General features: G+C 44.4%; 1 protein-coding gene across 1 annotated transcript in view; it reads right to left on the bottom strand.

Annotated features, from left to right (window-relative positions):
* Positions 1–20,885, bottom strand: part of LOC147663105 (nck-associated protein 1-like) — a 1,078,872-nt gene that overhangs the window by 590,955 nt on the left and 467,032 nt on the right. Inside the window, exon 10 of the mRNA XM_086950676.1 lies at positions 11,476–11,556. Within this exon, the coding sequence (XP_086806802.1) occupies positions 11,476–11,556 (81 nt within the window). The remainder of the gene's footprint in view (positions 1–11,475; positions 11,557–20,885) is intronic.

Below are 20,885 nucleotides of genomic sequence, written 5' to 3'. Positions count from 1 at the left end.
TCTTTTTGTAGGGTGACCCCCAGGCATGTAAAAGAATCTACCTGTTCTAATGGACAGTTGTTCATATACACACTGCCTCTGTATGTTTTACGTTCATTAAAGGACATAAACTTCGTCTTGGCAGTATTTATCTCCAGGCCCCGCAGGTGGCAAAAATCTTCGAAACAATGGAGGGCCTTCTGGAGACCACTCGGGGTCTTTGAGATAATCAGCGTATCGTCCGCAAACATGAGGATTGGTATTCTTATACCTGCCAGCACCGGGGCATCTGTGGGGGACAGGGAGAGATAGTCGGCCGCCCCGTTGACAAAGAGTGAGAACAGGGTCGGCGCCATAACGCAACCCTGTTGCACACCCCTGCCAACCGGGAAAGCTTCCGTAACCACTCCCCGCACCCAGGCATAGTTATCCTCATGAAGCCGGACGATAAGCGACAAGAGCTCCGGGGCCATCCCCATCTCCCCCAAAACCTGCCATAATTTCCTGCGCGGTACTAGATCGAAGGCTGCCCTCAGATATACAAAGACAGCATACAGAGCCCCCTTTCCCAGCAACACTGTCCTCCAGTACAAATTTATAAAATGAAAAACTTGATCCACAGTACTAGTTAATTGGTGGAAGCCAGCCTGCATTGGGCTCAAAATATCTTTGTCATCCATCCAGGCCTGCACCTTGGACAGGACCAGTCTGCCCATGATCTTTTGAACTGAATCAATTAGGCTAATTGGCCTGTAATTCCCTGGTTTAGACTTTTCCCCCTTTTTAAACACTGGGATCATTTCAGCCCCCTTCCATGAGGGGGGAATATCCGCTCCCTGAGCGATGGCATTTGCAATATGGGTAATGTAAGGACACCATAATTTTCTGTCATTTATAAAGAGATCGGCCGGAATGCAATCAATGCCCGGAGCTCTACCCCCGCTACCGTATCTAATGCTTTATCTACCTCTGCCATAGTAAAAGCTGCTTCCTTATAATAGGTATAGTCTAATTGGCCATGGCACTCTTCAACACTGCTTAGGGCATACTGTGGTCTAAAATAATCAACCCAAGCATCCATGGCCACATTATTCTGGGGGCGATCCGGACAGCCTCCCCTATCCCATTTAAAGATGTCCCAAAACAGTTTGGAATTCCTATCCACACAAGCGTCTTTTAGTTCCTGCTACTTTAACCTTTTACCAGGACTTTTTAGCCTCAGCCCGGTTCTTCCTGTACCAGCCCCTAGCAGCCCTCACCTGGGGTGTATCCCCTGCCCTTAGGGCTTTCCCAAGACTTATCCAAGCCTTTCGGCATGACTCATTATACCAGGCAACTTGTTTTTTTTTGCTCTTGTTTTTATTTTTCTGTCCCTCCCTAGGCTTACAAAAATGGGCTTTTAGGTGCTCAAAAAGATTTGAATGGACAACAGACACAGAGGAGCGGAAATCTTCTCTAGTTTCGCTAGTCTCCAGCTCTGCTAGTGCAATAATAACATCCTTATTAATTTCCGCTAAAATTACCGGGGTATTAGCTATTTTACTCCACTTTATATGGCGCATATCATTTGCTAGGACACGATCTAGTACTATGTCCTCCTGCTGTAGTGGTGCACCCTTATCTAGCAAGAAGTTAAAAACTACTGTTAGTGGGTTATGATCACTTTCTATTCTGCCCATTACCCCCATGTCCCTTAGATAGCGCCACAGTCTTAAATGAACAAGCAGATAATCAATACGACTCGTTCTGTAGCCATTATCGAAGGTATTATTTCCCATCCTATCTGACGCTGTACGTCCATTAGCTGCCCTCAGCTGGTTACCCAGGCACAGGCCTTTTAATTGGATGGCCACCTCCGTCCATTTTTTTTATAGGAGCCAGTTTAAGGTGGGGAAAGTTCCACCTAGAATCTTCCTCCTCTGCAAAGTACTGGTTGTCATGCCCTAGTGGCTCGAAAGTAGTATTAAAGTCCCCAGCAATAAGCGGCAGGGTACTAGAGGGCATGATCGTCAGCAGCCCTTCTAGAGCAGTTATAACCTCAGATTTTCGCCCCCTGTGTTACCCCTTGCATAGACATTAAAAATGTCTATCCTAATACCTGAGGGTGCACTAAGTCTCACTGTGAGGCTATCATTACTACAGACAGAAACTTGTACAATATTACAGTTCAAGTCCTGTCTAATCCATGTTACTATCCCACCCGCTGGATGGCCCCTATCTTTCTTGACCGCTGGGACATACAAATTAAGATAACCCAAGCGGAAAACAGGGTCAGCTAATCATGTCTCCTGAAAGAGACAAATATCAAAAGTGTCAATAAAATCAGACCACTCGGGTGATACCAGTTTAGAACCCATACCCGCGAGATTCCATGAGATCATTGGGGTACTCCTGGCTGCATATGACTTTCCACCATCAGGGATTGACCAACCCAAGGAAACACATAGCCTGGCTAGGGGAGAGATCGTAGTTGGTAAATCTCCTGTGTGTATGGGTGATGGGATTGCTATACCTATAGGGACCTGGCTGACAATCTCGATTGCTGGGTCAGGTCCTCTAGGGCCAAGGGTTACTCCACCATCCCTGTCATATTCCCCAGCTCCAGTGCTAACCAATTCTGTGTTCAATTTTTCCTGCCTATGCACCTTCGAGCTTGTCCCCCCCTTAACAGGGAGGACTGTCAATCACAATCTTCCAGCCCTGATAACCTTTCAAATCTGTTAAACAGCATTGTACCCCCTTCGTTGCCCCTATATTCTATTTCTCTTTCGGGCAACCTATTTCCTGTGGGTTTGTACAGAGCTTGGTAGAAGTAAGTAACAGGTAAGGGACATATTTTCATCACTGTACTTGGCCCATACCAGTTAAGAATATGCTCCGCTGCCCTACTGTCCCTGAAGTTAACAATTATGCAATCTCCCTCTATTGTTTTTTTTTGTGCACCCACCCAATCTAAACGTCTTGCAAAAAGAATTTCCGCCGATACATTCACCGGTAATGGGCGATGTAAATTAAGCCAGTGAATGCACTTATTCTTTAGATCCCTATATTCCTCCATTGTTCCATCAGCTAGACTAGGGACATCCACAAGCACCACCGCCTAGGGGATGGCTTGAGGGGGGAGATCAATATGCGGCAGTCTTTTATCTTGCAGCACATTGGGCTTATCTCTAATTGAATGCAAGGTGTGTGGTGTCGCCCTATTGACTCCAACTGTCATAATCCCTGCATCAACTACAGTTTGGCTTGAAACAGCTTGAATTCCCAAGAATGTTAGGGGGACTACACATTGTGGCCTTGGGTTCTTGGAAGGCAGAAGCACCATTCATAAACAATTGGCCCTTAGAATGGCCCGTAGCATTCTCATCATTTAGCACAATTGGTTGAGAAGTAGAAGGGGCTTTATCCTGGGGTAAGGGCCGAGTCTGTGCCGACGCAAATGACAGTTAAACACAAACCAATCTACTTTCAATTTTGTCCAACCTGTCGTAAATAGGAAGACAAGTTTTCTTAAAAATCGATTTAAGTTTAGTCCAGAAGTCCGCCCCCAGCTCCTTCGTTATCTTATCCCCAGGAGTCAAGGGCAACATTATTGCTTCGCCAGTATGAGATCCTGGATCAGGATTGTGGAGCACTGATGGTCCACCCTCCTTGTTATCTGTAGTAGTTTTCCAATTTTTCGCGTTCTTTCCCTTTGCATTTACGCCCCCGCGCTTCCTTTTGAGGGTTTGACTTATTGAAGGTTGGTTCTACCCCTGTTCAAGGTTACAAACAGAGCGGGTCTTAACGCATGGCACCGACTGTGCCCGTTGTGTAAAGGGAGGGGGTCTCGTACTCTCTTCTCCAGCAACATTTGCAGTGGGGCTAGACTGACTTTCTCCCAAGGACAGTACACTTTCCCCATCCCCTTCATTGGTATTACCCAGTTCAGAAAGGTCTACTGCATATGATTGTAATTGGGATTGGGTGCTGGCCAAGATGCACAATGATGAACGTTTTTGGAAAGCAATATCCATAGAGTCTTTTTTTCAGTCATAGTAATTTCTTTAGCTAACACGGCAAAAGCTCTGACTAGAAATTGGTCAAGAGTTCCCACTATGGACCCATCAACAAGGGATTTCATTCCTTTCCTGCCCGTCATAGCAGCCCTTGAACTGTATTGTCTAGGTCTTCAAAGTTACCAAATTAGGCTATTGTAGTGGATCCGGATGGCAATAGATGACAATATTAGGCTAGGCTTGCATTGACCTTCAAATGATGAAGTTAGGGGGTATCCCGTCCCGTCCTCGAGCCGTTCTCGAACGGACTCAAACGGGCCCGCCCTTGGACCGGGCTTCGACCGACGCGAGTCTGCGCGCATCCGCGCTGCGGAAGCGGATGTCTCCCTATATTCTTCCCGACCAAAACAGAGAAGAGGGGGCAGGGCGGTCTTCAGGCAGCCCCCGTGGCTCTCTGGTCAGCGTAGTCCTGGCTGTGTTAGCAGCAAGTGTTAGATTGGTGCAGCGTCTCCCGCGAAGCGGGAGACGCAAGAAGTTATGTGGGCCCGGTGCAGAGAGGAGGGGCGGGGCGGTCTTCAGGCGGCCCCCGCGGCTCTCTAGTGAAATGAAAATTATATTTATATAGCGCATAGACTACCCTGAGGCCTCGCAGCGCTGAGTCCTGGCAGTGTTAGCAGCAAGTGTTAGATTGGCGCAGCGTCTCCTCAACATTTCACTCCTGTACTGTTTGAGTGCGTAGTAAATACTAGCAGCCACCCTGGAATGTATTTTGGTAACCTTTATCATAATTTACCATTTTTCTTGACATGTTACTTTCTTGGAGTGAATACTGTTCAAAAAACTATCCTAAACAAGCACCAGCAAAGCCAACAGCTTTGGAGCCAGGGCTATTGGGTTTGCCAATGCTACTTGTTGAAACTGGGTTTTATGTTTGTCCCTGTTAGCCATGTAAAAAGCCTAGTATTTACACAGGTTAAAGCGTTTAACATTACAATAATTATTTTAATGTGAATGTTTTGGTTTTGGAAGGAAAGCTTGCATTAAATACTTTCCATGTACTTTTCGCATTTTACCAAAAAATTGAAAATTCACGCCACAGATATATGTCATCGTGTGGATGTAGATTTCAGACTTCATTTATCAAGGATTTGGCATGTGGTCTAACCCTTGATAAATGCAAACTCGCAACAGTTGTAGGTTTCCAGATGCACTCCAGAAATTTTTTTAATCCCATTTGCAACTATGCAGAGGAATTTCCAGTCCACACACACAATTGTACATAGATTATAGCTCTGCTTGGGATAATGCTCTTTTATGCATTTCTGCAAAGCAGGCACGAGTGAGTGAGGCTGCACACGATAGTGAGACATGCACTTCCCAGTTAAGCCATATTTATTGTTTCCTATGGTCTTTTACCCATACGAGTAATGTTCGAAATTATATATAGAGCTTACTACCCAGGCGAGGCATTGAAATACAATGGGGTTAACCCCATGCTAACAACAACGTCACTGGGAAAGAAACACTGAGGTCAGCGCAGGCACACATTATTGTATGCATAAGTGAGAAGACGAGGAAAAAATAGTATTTGGTGAATTCTGCGTTTCAAAAGGGTGGATATTATGTGCAGTGAGTGTGTCATCTCTCAAAAAGTCCAACAAATTCACAGGAAAAGAACACACAGCAAAGTTCCCTCATCCGCTTGTGTAGTGGTCTTTTAAATACACAATCAAACAAACCTCTCCCAGAGGCCGGCAGACCACCCAGTGCAGAGATTAGAGCCCCTGTCTGATGGAAGTTGTTCCAGGAAGTAGCATCACGGAGGAGGGAGACACCGTAAACAGAACTCCCCATCAAAATGAGGGTTCGTCTCCCACCTGGTTTGACTTTAAACATCATTTACGTTAAACTTTCTATAGTGTGCCCTAGTGCATCACCCACCCATGCACACGTACACACAAATGGTTAATCCTTCTTTAGTTGCGCTCCACAGCTTCGTGGATGCTATTTTTACATTCCTGGGCCACTAATTCTAATCTACTGTTAGCAGTGACGAAATTGCATTAGGTTTTTGTGTGTGTGTGGGGGGGGGTGAGGGAGACTGGCAAATGAAAGTTGTTAAAATCGCGTTGTTGCTCATACACATGTAGACCGTTTGCTTGCCGTCTGTATTGTTCATAATATAGACACCAACCCTGCCACATACACCTTTTAGGGTTGCCCCAGCGTGCCTTTTACATGCGAAATTCCTCTTAGCGCGTTTTCCTCCCACATTATTTCATCGACGGCAGAAGCCGGCATTAGATTTCCTCATAGTTCGTTTTAAAATGTAGGCTAAGCGTATGGGATCATGTGACCTAGCAAATTATTATTTCCCATCCTACATGAATTTGTTTTGATTCCACAGCACGTTTAAAAGAGGGCTTAATTTCCTAAACTAAGCGCCTGTATGTAAAATATGTCTACACAGAAGCTCTTGTTTCATGTGATGCATGCATGTAGCGCTGCGGTAGAACCAGACGCTAATGAAGTGATTCGCCCTGGCATATGGGGAGTGAAGTGGGGGTCAGTAATGCGCCGATGTACGTTGCAGGCATTTCTTTAAAAAAATAAGAGGGGCCACAAATGCGAAAAGTGAGGGGAAGGAAAAGGAACAGACCCTGGGCTGGGGAAGTTGAACCTTCTGTTCTTTGAATGGGTTGTAAAAGGGCTTTGCTGGGACAACTTTTAGTGCCATGTTATATTGCACATCATAAAGATAAGAAATACCCTCACGACAGAAGTCAAGCAAAAGATCCAGTCCGGATGGGCAGTCCCAAATGGAGCCAGGTCAGTAAGAAAGAAGCCTCCTTTTCAATCAGAGGCCACTGTTTAACATAAACGATGACGCCAGTCAATGAAAATAAAGGGAGGGGCTTCAAGTCCCCTTCTGAAATCTCCTCGATCACAATAGCCCTCGCAGAGCGTGCAGCGCATGTGCGCTGCACTGCTAGGCAAGACCTAAAATTGCAGGGCACAGATTGGCAGTAAATGCCCTTTACCACCGAGGGGATCATGCACTTACTACTGTGCCAACAAAAAGATTCAAGCAGCCCCTTAACATGAACACATGCACATTAGTGCATACATTTCACATTTCGGTGTGTGATTTTTTTGCCCGGCTCCTATTGAGTAGTTAATAGTAGTCGCAGCCGGCGGTACAGGTAGGTCGGGCAGGGACAAGGCAGGGCAGAAGTCGAATACGCCGGGATAGGGAACAAAAAATAAACAAATAAAACCACTTACTCAGCGCATCGCCGAATGAAGCATTTCTTTTTATTTTCAAAATCTATTGAAGATCATTGCGTTCAAGAGAGATTTTTCCTGCTGTAAATTGACCTTTCTTTTAATCATATACACACAAAGTCGCAAATGTCAAAAGATTAGTAGTACATTTGCATTCTTCCTCTAACCCACCCCCTAGGATCCTCTTAGAGTGCTCTTATTGCTGATTTGTGGCATCTCGCAGGGAGAAAGCCAGACAGTGTCTCACAGTGAACACGCTGGCAACTGTCCACAAAAGAAATTGGTCAAAGAATTCAGACCATGCAAAAGAGGTGAGCTAAAGAGCGGGCTGCAGGCAAAATGCAAAACTACAGAATTAATTAGGAACTCTTCAACAAATCTCTTTTAGATGTATTCCACAAAATATCTCAGCGTGAAAAAATCTACAAATGTGAATGCAGTAGTGAAATTGGCTAATTCGATCTAAACAAAAGAAAAGCATCTGAGAGTGACCTTATCAGGAATATGGCAGCTTTCTAAACCAATGGGAAAAGATAAAGATGACATAGCACAAGCATCGCCTGGCTTCTACTATCTATACGCATGTAATATGTATGTAATAACTCACACTGAAGGCCTGTACTCCTTACATAAATCTATAAATTATTCAACCAATGGACTTCTATCTTTCGAATTAAGGGCCAGATTTACAAAGCCATTTTGCAATCACAATCCCTGTGAGACACAAAATTAAAGGGTTTGTGATTACAAAATCACTCTTAGGTATGTATTCAACCCATTTTGTCACTTGGAAAAGGCTTTCTGATTCACCATATAAGTTAGGTGAGTCTCAGTGAATCACAATTAGGAAGGGGCATGAAAGGGGCACTATATTCTAATTGCGATTCAGTATGGCATGCATCAATGGCATGTGTCTTCAGCTGCTGTAGCAAACCATTGATCGGTTACTGACACCTAAAAGGAACTAGCAACTGATTTTCAAAGTGGACACCTTCCCATTTGTGAATGGTGTTGGGTGACTTCGGGGGAAGTGCGTAATGGTCCACTTTACCTCTGCCTGCTCTCCTTCATGTTTTTCAAAATAGGACAGTATTTTTAAGGAGCATCCTTCCTTTAAGGGACATGAGCTGTTTTTATGAAAAAAAAGGCTACTGTCTGGTGTAAGTGCACACGGGTGGTGGTCTGCTGTTCCTTGCCAGGTGCATCCGTTTGTTTGAAGTCAACGATAAAGGGTCGTAGATATGACCTGATCAATTAATAATCATTAGGTAGGTCAATATGTGCCACCCCCTGCAAGTGAACATTTTGTAATCAGGCAGTGCAAAACCGGAGACAGGTCACAAAAAGTCAGCACAATAGTTGCAACCACTTTTTTCACTTGTCTTTTTTATGTGTGACCTTAAGTTTCCAAAGTCAGGAAAGAATTGTTGACTTAGCCTCAATATTATGCAAGAGCAACAGAAACCTTTCAAGTTAGCAAGATATTAGACTCATTGTTGAAGTCTAAACACGCCTTTTAATTCGAGGTGCAGCAAACTGGAAGTACCCGAACTAAGGGCCGACTCGCAAATAGGAATGTACAACAGTATCTCAAACACTGTTTGCGATTCCTAATGAGATCGCAAATTGTCTGCCTAATTATTATTCCTCAGACAGGTGCAATTTGCGACCACATTAGGAATGGCAGCACTCCCGGGGATGGTGGCTATTGGGGTCAGTAGACCACCATGTCTGTGACTACTTTTTAAATAAAGCAGTTTTTTTAATGCAGTCCATTTTCCTCAAAGTAAAATTCAATGCATTTAAAAAACAGAAAAATGAAACGTTACTGTGTCATTTTTTAGGAGTAGGCAGTGGTCCTTGGGAGCTCTGTTTCTTTACTGAAACATCTCCATGAGTGTCTTTTCAAATGCGTGCCATGCTCACACAATCAGTGTTTGCTAAAGCAAGTAGAATCTGATACCTATAAGGTGGTCTGCTCACCATCACATTCCCTACTACCATGATTCTGCTCCAGTTGCCATTTGCCTGAGACACTAGCCCCATATCAACTCCCTTCATGGCTCCAGCCCCATGTAACCTTTACTTTACTTCATTGACTTGGCCTTCGGTGCCACCGCGGCGGACCATCCGGGTCATGGAAATGTAACCCGGACGCACAAACATTTCCCCTGATGTGTTAGAAATGTCAGTGTCACAGTACGCCACGGAAACTTGGGTGCAATTCTAAGACTGCCATGCTCTAAAGTACTTTTTAAAGAAACAAGGGAAACCCAAAGGCAATACACTAGGGACCTTGGGCACGTAATTGTTACTAAAGACAGGGGTCCCTAGAAAACGAATATTAGAAACCAAATCAACATATGCTAAATAGACAAAATGCTCTTTTTCAAGCCGGACAGAGTTTATTTGAACAATATAAGTGGTAACAAAATTATTATCAAGGGGGCACAAACCTGTGACACACAGAAGCATATTGTCTATTTAGCATATGTTGATTTGGTTTCTAATATTCGTTTTCTAGGGACCCCTGTCTTTAGTAACAATGCTCTAAAGTTCTGCATATCACAAAACAGACACCATCCGGCAGACTGGCAACCCTAAACCAGGAAGCCGGAAGCCAACATGTTCGACCTGTGCATACGGCATTCCCAATACCAGATGGTGGCAGGTCAACCACCATGGAAAACGCATTCCCTCAATCTCTAAATCGGGCAGGGGGGAAGGCATTATACCATCCCTCTAAATTAAGTGTTAAGGTTGTAATTAGTGTTTTGAAAACATCATATCACGAAGTCTGTACGATCACCAGATGAGCCTTATGACTCCTGCAGATTCTAAACACTCTCAATAGAATAATGGTCTATCTCACAAATCGTAATAAAAGTCGTTTTTAAAAAGGATATCGTCTTCACATTACTCCGAAGATTCACAGAAAATACATAACAGAAAAAAAAACAGTTCTTGGTGACAATACAGTCAGCATTAACCCCTTCACTGCGGCGGCTATTCCGCCGCAGTGCTAAGGGGGCGGGGGGGGGCACGCGGCGCGCCCATGCTGGTGACGGAATCGCTCCGTCACCAGCCGCGGTTGCGCTGTGCTCATGACGGAGCGGTTCCTTCTCGGCCCCGCCCGCTCAATGGAACGCTCAGCGCAGGCGTGGAATCCGTGCCGCGCAGGCGTGCCGAGCGGGCCGTGACGGAACCGCTCCGTCATCAGCACAGCGCGACCGCGGCTGATGACGGAGTGGTTCCGTCACCAGCAGGGGAGGGGTTAAGGAAAGGAGATCTTGGAGTCCAGCAGTGTTTTCAGCGCATTGATTCACAATTTCCGAGGAAGCGCTTTTTAAATTGCAAAGGATATTTCGGCCCAGCTCTAGCCATGTATTTGCTCATGCATAGGAAGGATTGCAAAGGAAATCCTTCCCCTACTGGCATCGTAAAAAGAGAAAAGCCGGCAATGGCAGAGGATTGTCTTTTACCAAGGAATTGCTTCTCTGGTTGATTAAACCGCATAGAAAGGGGTCATCAAACCTAACATGTTTTAAAGTGTAGGCCCGGCTCACTCCCTGGCCCCGTGCATCTCCCCACTTAAGCAATGAGACACGCAGCCTAGGGTGGCAGATGGCCTTTGACGAAAACAGGAATGGCAAACACCGCGTAATCCTTTAAAACGGTAATCACCAGAAATACATTTTTCAGAGCAAGATAACCTGTGAGGACATTTTGATTAGTCTGAAACATCTTTAAAAATGCCATTAGCATACCTTCAATGTGGTTAACAGTCACACCATTATATCGGAGGTCTTTTGTGTTCAGGCTATATATAGCCCAACTAATCCATATCATTAAGGAACATTTAATTCATAGCTCATTTCACAGGCAGCTTGCTTGCTACTGCACTGAATACCCTAGCAATCTATGAATGTGCAAAGTATATATTAACAAAAAGCAATGGTCTTCATTCTATTACAAGCATTACAACGAATGCCATGGCATGCAACAGCCTAGGCGCTTCTAAGATGTCCTTGCACACACACTCACTCTAAACACCTAAAGGGAATGCAGAATAAATTGACAATTCCTTCTCCTCGCCTGTTGACATAAATCACAGATTTAGTGTAGTTTCCATAGTGACTGAAACGTGATGAAAGCAAGAAAAACACATCAGAGTAGAAGGGGGTTCCCCGTGAAGATGATTAAAGTGTCTAACCTTAATGTCTGTGTCAGGGGTGACAAAGTCCTTCAGGTATTCAATGGGGCCCATCAGGTAAGGGCAGTGATCTGAGAAAACCTGCAGGATATTAAGAAAGAGACGTTAAACATCAAAATGTAAAAAGGCTGAACTCGGATCTTACTGGTCCTCTGATTTCTTAATTTAAAAAGTTCGGTAAATTGCAACTTAATTCTGGGCAAACGCCCTCAGGTGTAACATACTTAATCACAGGAAATTCAGCTTATCTTCCTTATAAATATTCTGCGTATTCATCACGTATTTAACTGTATGTCATTAATCTCATTTTAATTACTTATAAGGAGCTTCCAGGAGTTAGGTAGCATCACAGAGTATGAAGGTGCCTGTTTTGTCCTGCGGGATTTTACAGACAGTTTATACTGTACACGCACACACAGGCTACAGAAACAGACACAGAACTATGGATTCGCACACATGTACATCTAATTGAGGAACATTAGCTTTGTTTAGCTTGGAGAGACCACTTAATCTCCTCCCTCTGGAAATGGCAAGTGCGTATGTATCACAAACCGGCCTTAAAGAAAGCGCTCTGGCTATCCCAAGTAATATATTAAGCCACATAAAATAAACAACATAATATGAAGAACTGTTTGTTTTGGATTAGAGTATTTGCATTAGTATTATTTGTGAGGGTATAAATGCTTGAAATTAAATTACATGCCCACTTGGGCTGTATATATGTCATTAAGGGCCAGATGTAGGAGCCTTAATACCGGTCAGAAACGACCGATTTCGGCCGTTTCCGACCGGTATTTGGCTTTTGAGATGTAGGGGGCATTTTATTTACAGAATCGGTATATTTACCGAATCGGTAAATATACAGAATAGGTAAAATACCGAATCGGTAAATTTACCGATTCTGTAAATCAAGATGTAGGTGGCACTGTAATCAGTGCCACAGGCCCTTACCGAATCGTTATTTACCATGGAATACTATTCCATGGTAAATAACGAATTCCAGTGTACATGCACATCTGTGCATGTACACCTGTGCCATGTGGCACACAGACATGCCCTAAGGGCATGTCTGTGTGTCACATGGCACACAAGCCAGAAACAGGGGTGCAACAGGGTGTCAAAGTGACACCCTGTCACCCTTGTAAAATCGGTAATTTTACCGATTCTGTAATTACAGAATCTGTATTTGCCATTGATTCCTATGGGCTTCAAGGCCCATAGGAATCAATGGCAAATACCGATTCTGTAATTACAGAATCGGTAATTACCGAATCTTACAGATTCAGTATTTTTACCGAATATTTTACCTACATAGCAATTACCGAATAGTGAATACCAAATCTGTTAAATTCGGTATTTACCATTCGGTAAATTGCTATTACCTACATCTAGGCCTAAGTCACTTGGGGCTAGATGTAGGTAATTCCTATTTATCTACTCTTAAATACCACATTTTACCGATTCGGTATTTAAGAGTAGGTAAATAGGAAGGGGGCAGATGTAGGTAATTCTTATTTTAGAATTACCGAATCTGTAAGATTCGGTAATTACAGAATCAGTATTTGCTATTGATTCCTATGGGCCTTGAAGCCCATAGGAATCAATGGCAAATACCGATTCTGTAATTACAGAAACTGTAAAATTACTGAATTTGCAAGGGTGACAGGGTGTCACTTTGACACCCTGTTGCACCCCTGTTTCTGGCTTGTGTGCCATGTGACACACAGGGCATGTCTGTGTGCCACATGGCACAGGTGTACATGCACAGATGTGCATGTACACTGGATTCGTTATTTACCATGGAATAGTATTCCATGGTAAATAACGATTTGGTAAGGGCCTATGGCACTGATTACAGTGCCACCTACATCTTGATTTACAGAATCAGTAAATTTAACGATTCAGTATTTTACCGATTCTGTAAATTTACCGAATCGGTAAATATACCGATTCTGTAAATAAAATGCCCCCTACATGCCAAATCCCAAATACCGGTCGGTAATTGGCGACCTACATCTGGCCCTAGGAGTATTGTTAATGTGCATATGAAGTATTAGAACCAATCAAAATGTCGGCTAGTGTAACTTTATCAATATAGAAATACTTATGTGTTATTCGGAATGCATACACACATTTCAATGATTTGGGCAAATAGATTGTTTTGATTTGAGTTAATTTAAATATGTAAATCTCAAATTTAACTGATGTTAATATGAACCTGCATATCTCAAGATGGTCCAATGCCTATGTTTACTAGATTTTTTTGTATAAATAATGAGCTGCCTTGGAGTGCTATGCTCTTTCTAAATCGAATATATATGTATATATGTGTGTATTTATAATAGGTAGTTATAGTTAGGATAGGACCTTGTTCCTATTCAAAAAGCATCTGCAATATTTTTAAAACTAATCGCTCACTCAGCTGTTGTGTTGAAAGTTTTGGGGTGATTCGTCAAGCGAGGGGGGGTCACAAAATGCTTTTTCACCATGTTAATTTCCATTGGAAACTTTAGACATGGCAACAGCCTGAACTGCTTAACGGTATTACACCAATTTTGGCAAAAAGGTAGCTCTTGGTCCAGAAAGCACTATTTATATTTAATGGTGTAAATCTGCCAGTAGTTCCTGGGAAATATAAACAATTCTCAGATATAAAAATATGGCCATGGAAGATCTGTGAACCCTCCCAATCTCGTGCCTGCGACCTGATTGGCTGCCAACAGTGCCAACCAGGAAGTGTTAACAGCAAAACACACAAGATGATGGACAGAATGTTGCACAATGGCAAAGCATTCACCCCCAGTCACAGATCTGGGTTTAATCCATCGTTATTTTGATCACCAAGCCACCCCAGTTCAGACATGGCCATATGCAAATCAGTCTTGACCCTGTGCCTCATGGGAACAGTCCAGCCCGAACTGCCAAGCCATATCTTCCCTGGACCGGAATCAAGCATCCTAGGACCGGTTTCTGGCTATCAGCCGTCACTTCGCCACTGGATTCAAGCAAGCCTGGCTGAAGACGGCTGTAATGCCAGAAACCGGTCCTAGGAAGCTTGTTTCCGGTCCAGGGAAGGCATGGCTTCGCAGTTCAGGCTGGACTGTTCCCATGAGGTACAGGGTCAGACTAATTTGCATATGGCCATGTCTGAACTGAGGTAGCAGAGTGGGCTAAAGAACGGTGATGGATTAAACCCAGATCTGTTGACTGGGTGTGAGTGGTGGATTGGTTCAGATTCTCCGTCCATTACCACCCCCTTTTGTACCGCTTTGTTTGCCATACGTTGGCAGGGTATGCTCAGACGTGAGTCCCTTGCTCACTTTGCAACTGGATTCAAGCAAGCCTGGCTAAAGACGGCTGTAATGCCAGAAACCGGTCCTAGGAAGCTTGTTTCCGGTCCAGGGAAGGCACTGCTTGGCAGTTCAGGCTGGACTTTTCCCATGAGGCACAGGGTCAGACTGATTTGCATATGGCCATGTCTGAACTGGGGTGGCAGAGTGGGCTAAAGAACGGTGATGGATTAAACCCAGATCTGTTGACTGGGTGTGAGTGGTGGATTGGTTCAGATGCTCCGTCCATTACCACCCACTTTTGTACCGCTTTGTTTGCCATACGTTGGCAGGGTATGCTCAGACGTGAGTCCCTTGCTCACTTTGCCACTGGATTCAAGCAAGCCTGGCTAAAGACGGCTGTAATGCCAGAAACCGGTCCTAGGAAGCTTGTTTCCGGTCCAGGGAAGGCACTGCTTGGCAGTTCAGGCTGGACTTTTCCCATGAGGCACAGGGTCAGACTGATTTGCATATGGCCATGTCTGAACTGGGGTGGCAGAGTGGGCTAAAGAACGGTGATGGATTAAACCCAGATCTGTTGACTGGGTGTGAGTGTTTGATTGGTTCAGATGCTCCGTCCATTACCACCCACTTTTGTACTGCTTTGTTTGCCATAAGTTGGCAGGGTATGCTCAGATGTGAGTCCCTTGCTCACTTTGCCACTGGATTCAAGCAAGCCTGGCTGAAGACGACTGTAATGTCATAAACCGGTCCTAGGAAGCTTGTTTCCGGTCCAGGGAAGGCATGGCTTGGCAGTTCAGGCTGGACTGTTCCCATGAGGCACAGGGTCAGACTGATTTGCATATTGCCATGTCTGAACTGGGGTGGTAGAGTGGGCTAAAGAACGGTGATGGATTAAACACTGATCTGTGACTGGGTGTGAGTGTTTGATTGGTTCAGATCTCCGTCCATTACCACCCCCTTTTGTACCACTTTGTTTGCCATAAGTTGGCAGGGCATGCTCAGATGTGAGTCCCTTGCTCACTTTGGCACTGGATTCAAGCAAACCTGACTGAAGACGGCTGTAATGCCAGAAACCGGTCCTAGGAAGCTTGTTTCCGGTCCAGGGGAGGCATGGCTTGGCAGTTCAGGCTGGACTGTTCCCATGAGGCACAGGGTCAGACTGATTTGCATGTGGCCATGTCTGAACTGGGGTGGCAGAGTGGGCTAAAGAACGGTGATGGATTAAACCCAGATCTGTTGACAGGGTGTGAGTGTTTGATTGGTCAGATGCTCCGTCCATTACCATCCCCTTTTGTACAACCAGGAAGTGTTGGCAGCCATCTTGTGACTCGGTTGAACAGAGTCACAAGGAAAACGTAAAAAAATAACAAAATAAGAAAAGGGGGCAGGGTAAAAACACCCTGACCCCATAGGCCTGCTCAGGGTGCCCCACAGGGACCCCCAGGACCAAAATAAGCATTATATTAAGATAAAAATTGTGGGGATTCATGTTGGACCGCGAATCCGGCTGAACATTTTAAAAAAAGCAAAGCGTGGCCTCCTGCACTTCGTTTAATTAGGCCCCTGGGTGGGCCAGATCCCAGAGGCAATGATCCAAATGCATGCAGGAGCCCATGCTGGCCTCTGCAGCTCCAAGGACTGCAACCTCCCCGTGGCTTTATTTTTTAAATAAAGGCATGGGGGGGTTATTGTCCCAATGCAGCCTCGGGGATCACCACCTCCCCGTGGATACATAGAAAAGATGCGTGAGGGGCTTCAGCCTCCCCACGGAGCCCTGGGGACCACCACCTCCATTGGGCTATATTAGAAAATAAAATGTGGGGGGCTCGAGCCCCCCCACACAGCCCTGGGGTCCACCACGTCCCGGGTCTTTAATATTGTTGGAGGGCGACCTCCTCGTGGAACCGTAAATGGCCCTTGGGACTGTCACCCCCCAGGGCCAGCTCCACCAATGTCCTGTGGTGCCCACCCTCGGGACATTGCAGTTTGCTGTGTGTTCCCACCATCCCATAGCAAACAAGTGCTCCACTTTGAACAAGTGAGAGCATTTGGCTCTCACTTGTTCAAAGTGGAGCACTTTGCTTTTAACCCCCAGGGAGCTGCATGTCAGCAGCTCCCTGAGGGTAAAATGAAATGCCGGCTCCCGCAGGAGGTGGGACGTGGCCGGATCGCGGGGGCTTCATGCTCCCCTGCAGTCCCCAAACAGATGGCCATGCCCAGGGGATGGGGACTGAAAATAGCTCTGGAGGGGGGCCGCTCAACTAGCCCACCTGTTACCTCCAGTAATCCCCACACAGTCAGATTGCTGAGAGGTTGTCAGATGCCACGCCCCTTTATACACCACTGTGCAAACGCGCCTCTTGGGGCACTGCTGCTAGGGCGATGAGGTCCCCTTCTGTCCTGACAAACTCCGGAATAAAGTGGACTTCATCCCCCAAGCAGATAATTATGTAGTAGGCCATTCTCACTGTATAGTTTAAACAGGCCAAGTTATTTGAATTCTTCTTGGGCTAGTTCCTCTATTGAGGGCATTTAAGAGTGGTGCTCTACTAGCCTGGAAATCTGCTTGGGCATTGAAAATCGGTCATGTCCTCTAGGCAAAAAATGACCACCTCATGCTTCAATTCAGGTTATTCCCCAGTAGTGGTGCATGAATCTATATATATATTGGCGTAAATATCTCAGTCGAAGGACTGTCCAGCCTTCTCCCCTTTCACTTTCAAGGTGCATTCTGGTTACATCTCTTTGCATCAGAATCTTGGACTTTGTATGTACCGCTTCTGACACAAAATCAGGTAGTTCATTGAAAAGCAGATATTCAACAGGACTTTCATGTTTTTTCACTGCATTTGTCCATGATGAAATGGGCCCATCATCTCCTAATGACATTATTCTGTGTCAGGTGCACCCACTTAATGCACAGGAGCAGAACAACATCAGTTCCCAATGCCCCTCTCCAACTTTCCCAGCCCTCCAATTATAACTAGAGAGACTGAGGAACCTAAAGGGGGGACAGGGGATGGGACAGAGAAGAGACAGCCACGCCTTTCTTCAGGTTCTTCTCCTTTTCTCTGTGTGCTCCTCTCACACTGAATTTAGTCTTCAGCGAGCACTTTTTTGAAAGGGTACGAAGATCTGTAAAATAGTGACATGCAACAACTTACTAGACCATAACTCTTCTCAGTTCTGATGCAGTAGTGATAACAAGAGGAAACAACCTTAACCTCCATGCAATGTACCTACCCCAAGTAGGTGTGACCAATGCCTCTCTTCTATTTTACTTCTTTCGTGAATATTTTATTGTAGTGATATGCTGCTTTGGTGAATCTTCTTTTTTTCTTTTTTGCAACTACTAGGAAGTATTCTGTTTAATTTTCTTTTCTTTTTTTTTGTCTTTACTTTTAGGTAATAATTCACCTTCGGCTAGTAAGGAGTGAGATGCAACCTGGACTTGGTATCTACGGACTGGTAAGTATTTACTTGCTCTCATGGTATTACTTCTAAGCATTTTTTAACATATTCTAGACTTTAATAAACCTTATTGCAGAAGCTACATAGAGCCCTATTGCTAATTTACCCACGAAAACCCTTAACACTTTTGACCTCTATGTGGTAGAAGATTATCGAAGGAATGGGGACCCGGAACTGGTGTTGATTCTAATAAATACCTATTTATGTCATGCCCATTAACTGAGATGCTAAACCCCTCACGAAAACTGGAAACTGCTTCACCTAGCGGGAGTACAGGATTACTGAGAGATAAACATTTAAACAAGAAACCGCCTGACACTGCTCTGGACGGAGACACTATTCTACTTGGAACCGGAACTTGAACGCGACAGGCCTTTAAACGTCGAGAAACACAACAAAGTACCCTGACTAGCTTTTCGCCCCAGAGATAGCCAAGAAGGGTCCTACTCCTCAGAAACTTCAGGTGAAATGCGGGTTTCTGAGTGAGTGGACTCTGTACATTCTAACTCAGCCTTCAAGTCAGCAACACTAGTATGTTGCACTGAAAGTCGCCTTTTGGTGGCCATCTTGGGAATTCTCTGTATGTATCCCAGTTCCAGACGGCACCTTTTCTCATTTTATCAGATGCTTTCTTGGAGATTACACTTACTGACTTTCTGTTTTTGCTGGGTCTCTTAGAGGTTCTGAAAGTACCCCCTCAAGGTAGATTCTCCTGCCTAAGGGTTTGCAGGGAAATTTGCTATGAAATGCTCTTATTAAACGAGGGGCCTGAACATCAGAAAACAACTCCCAAGATCTCTCTTCTGGGCCATAACCCTTCCATCTATCAAATAATAGATTTGACCTTTTGCTTCTTTTGAATCTAGGATTTGTTTAACCTCAAACTCAATTCCTTTCTCTGTGTGTATCGGATTTGGAGGCAAGGTCTTTCTTAACCCCTTCTGCACCTTTTTTAACAGTGAGACATGAAAAACAGGGTGTATCTTTCGACCTTTAGGTAATTTATCTATAAGTTAATGAACTCAACTTCCTCTCAATTACATATGGGCCCATACATCTAGGTTGCACCTTCCTATTGCCCTTGAGTCTAAGGTTCTTACAATTTAACCAAACTTAATCCCCAACTTTTAGATCAGGTTCCTTCTTTCTTTTCCTGTCAGCATAGAATTTCTAACTTTCTTTAACTTTGGTTGAGTTCTGTGTTACTAATTTGTGTATGCAAGCCGTATGTTGTACTAAATCTTTCACTGCTGGAACAGCAACCTCTTGAAAATATACTGAAAGATTTGGATGCCTGCCCGTATTGAGATAAAAAGGTGAAAAACCTGTGGAAGCGTTCTTTGCATTGTTATGCTCAAACTCAGCTGCTCACAGGTATTCAGGCCAATCTCCTTCCTGGTCTAGTAGGTACAGTTTAACATATTGTTCTAATTCCTGATTTGCCCTTTCTGTTTGCCCATCAGATTCAGGATTAACCCTGGGCGTAGGGCTATGCTTGTCGAGCATGCATAGTTTGCGCTACTACACACTACGCAAAATGCACGTAGCACAGTGCAAAAACGCATAGCGGGTATTTTTTGCCTGTTCGCGGCTCTCAACGTCAAGTTGGCGACCGCAAGCGAGCAAAATCAACATCCCGGTGAGACTTTTCCTTGTTCGCGATCAGCAACATCAAGTTGCCGATCATAAGCGTGGAAAATAAACCTTCCGATGAGATTCGCAACACAGGGAGGTCAGGTTTCTCATTGCGAGTGGTCACGTATTCTTGCGACCGCTTGTGTTGAGAAACTACCAGCCCGCCGTTCCGTTCTTTGCCCAGGTCGATAAGTGATGACAAAATTGTAATCAGCAAAATACAAGGACCAGCGAAGTTGCCTTGGAGTCAATGCTCTTGCAGACTTTAAAATTAAAAAATTCTGATGATAATTGTAGACCGTGACCGTATGTCTTGCACTCATAAGGTAATGCGCCCATTCCTTGAAGGCATCCTTTATTGCCAGCAACTCTTATTCTGTGATGGTATAATTTACCTCAGCCAGAGCCAACCTTCTTGAACGAAATGCCACTGGATGCAATTGTCCTGTTTACTTATGTCTTTGTGACAAGATTCCTCCTAAGACCAGATTCGAAGCATCTGTCTCCACCAAGAAATACTCGGATGTGTCAGGATGAAGCAATATTGGAGCTGTGGCAAAGTCCTTTTTAAAAGCGTACACACTTCTTCTGCTTCATTAGACCATGTGAAGGGGACTCCTTTTCTTAGAAGGCATTCATTTCGTGGAAAAATCCTGAATAAACCTGATGTAAAAGTTTGCAAAGCCTATAAAGCTGTGCACCTCCTTAACTGTTTGTGGGGATTTCCAAATGGTTACTGCCTAAAATTTGTGTTCATCCATTGTTATCCCTGCCGGTGACAAGACAAATCCTAGGAATTCCACTGATGATACACTGAATGCACATTTCTCCAATAGTACAAATAAACTGTTCTCGCTTAGATTCTGCAATACTCCTTTCACATGTTCTTCGTGAGTCTCTTCTGAATCAGAATATATCAAGATGTCATCGATATATATATATACAATGGCACACTGATTAATGAACTCCTTTAAAACATTGTTGAAGAAATGTTGAAATGCTGCTGGACCA

Source organism: Lissotriton vulgaris, unplaced genomic scaffold, assembly GCF_964263255.1.
Source record: "Lissotriton vulgaris unplaced genomic scaffold, aLisVul1.2 SCAFFOLD_417, whole genome shotgun sequence".
In the NCBI taxonomy this organism is placed as follows: Eukaryota; Metazoa; Chordata; class Amphibia; order Caudata; family Salamandridae; genus Lissotriton; species Lissotriton vulgaris.
The sequence above is the reverse complement of the archived record's forward strand: the minus strand, read 5'-3'. Positions and strand labels throughout refer to the sequence as shown.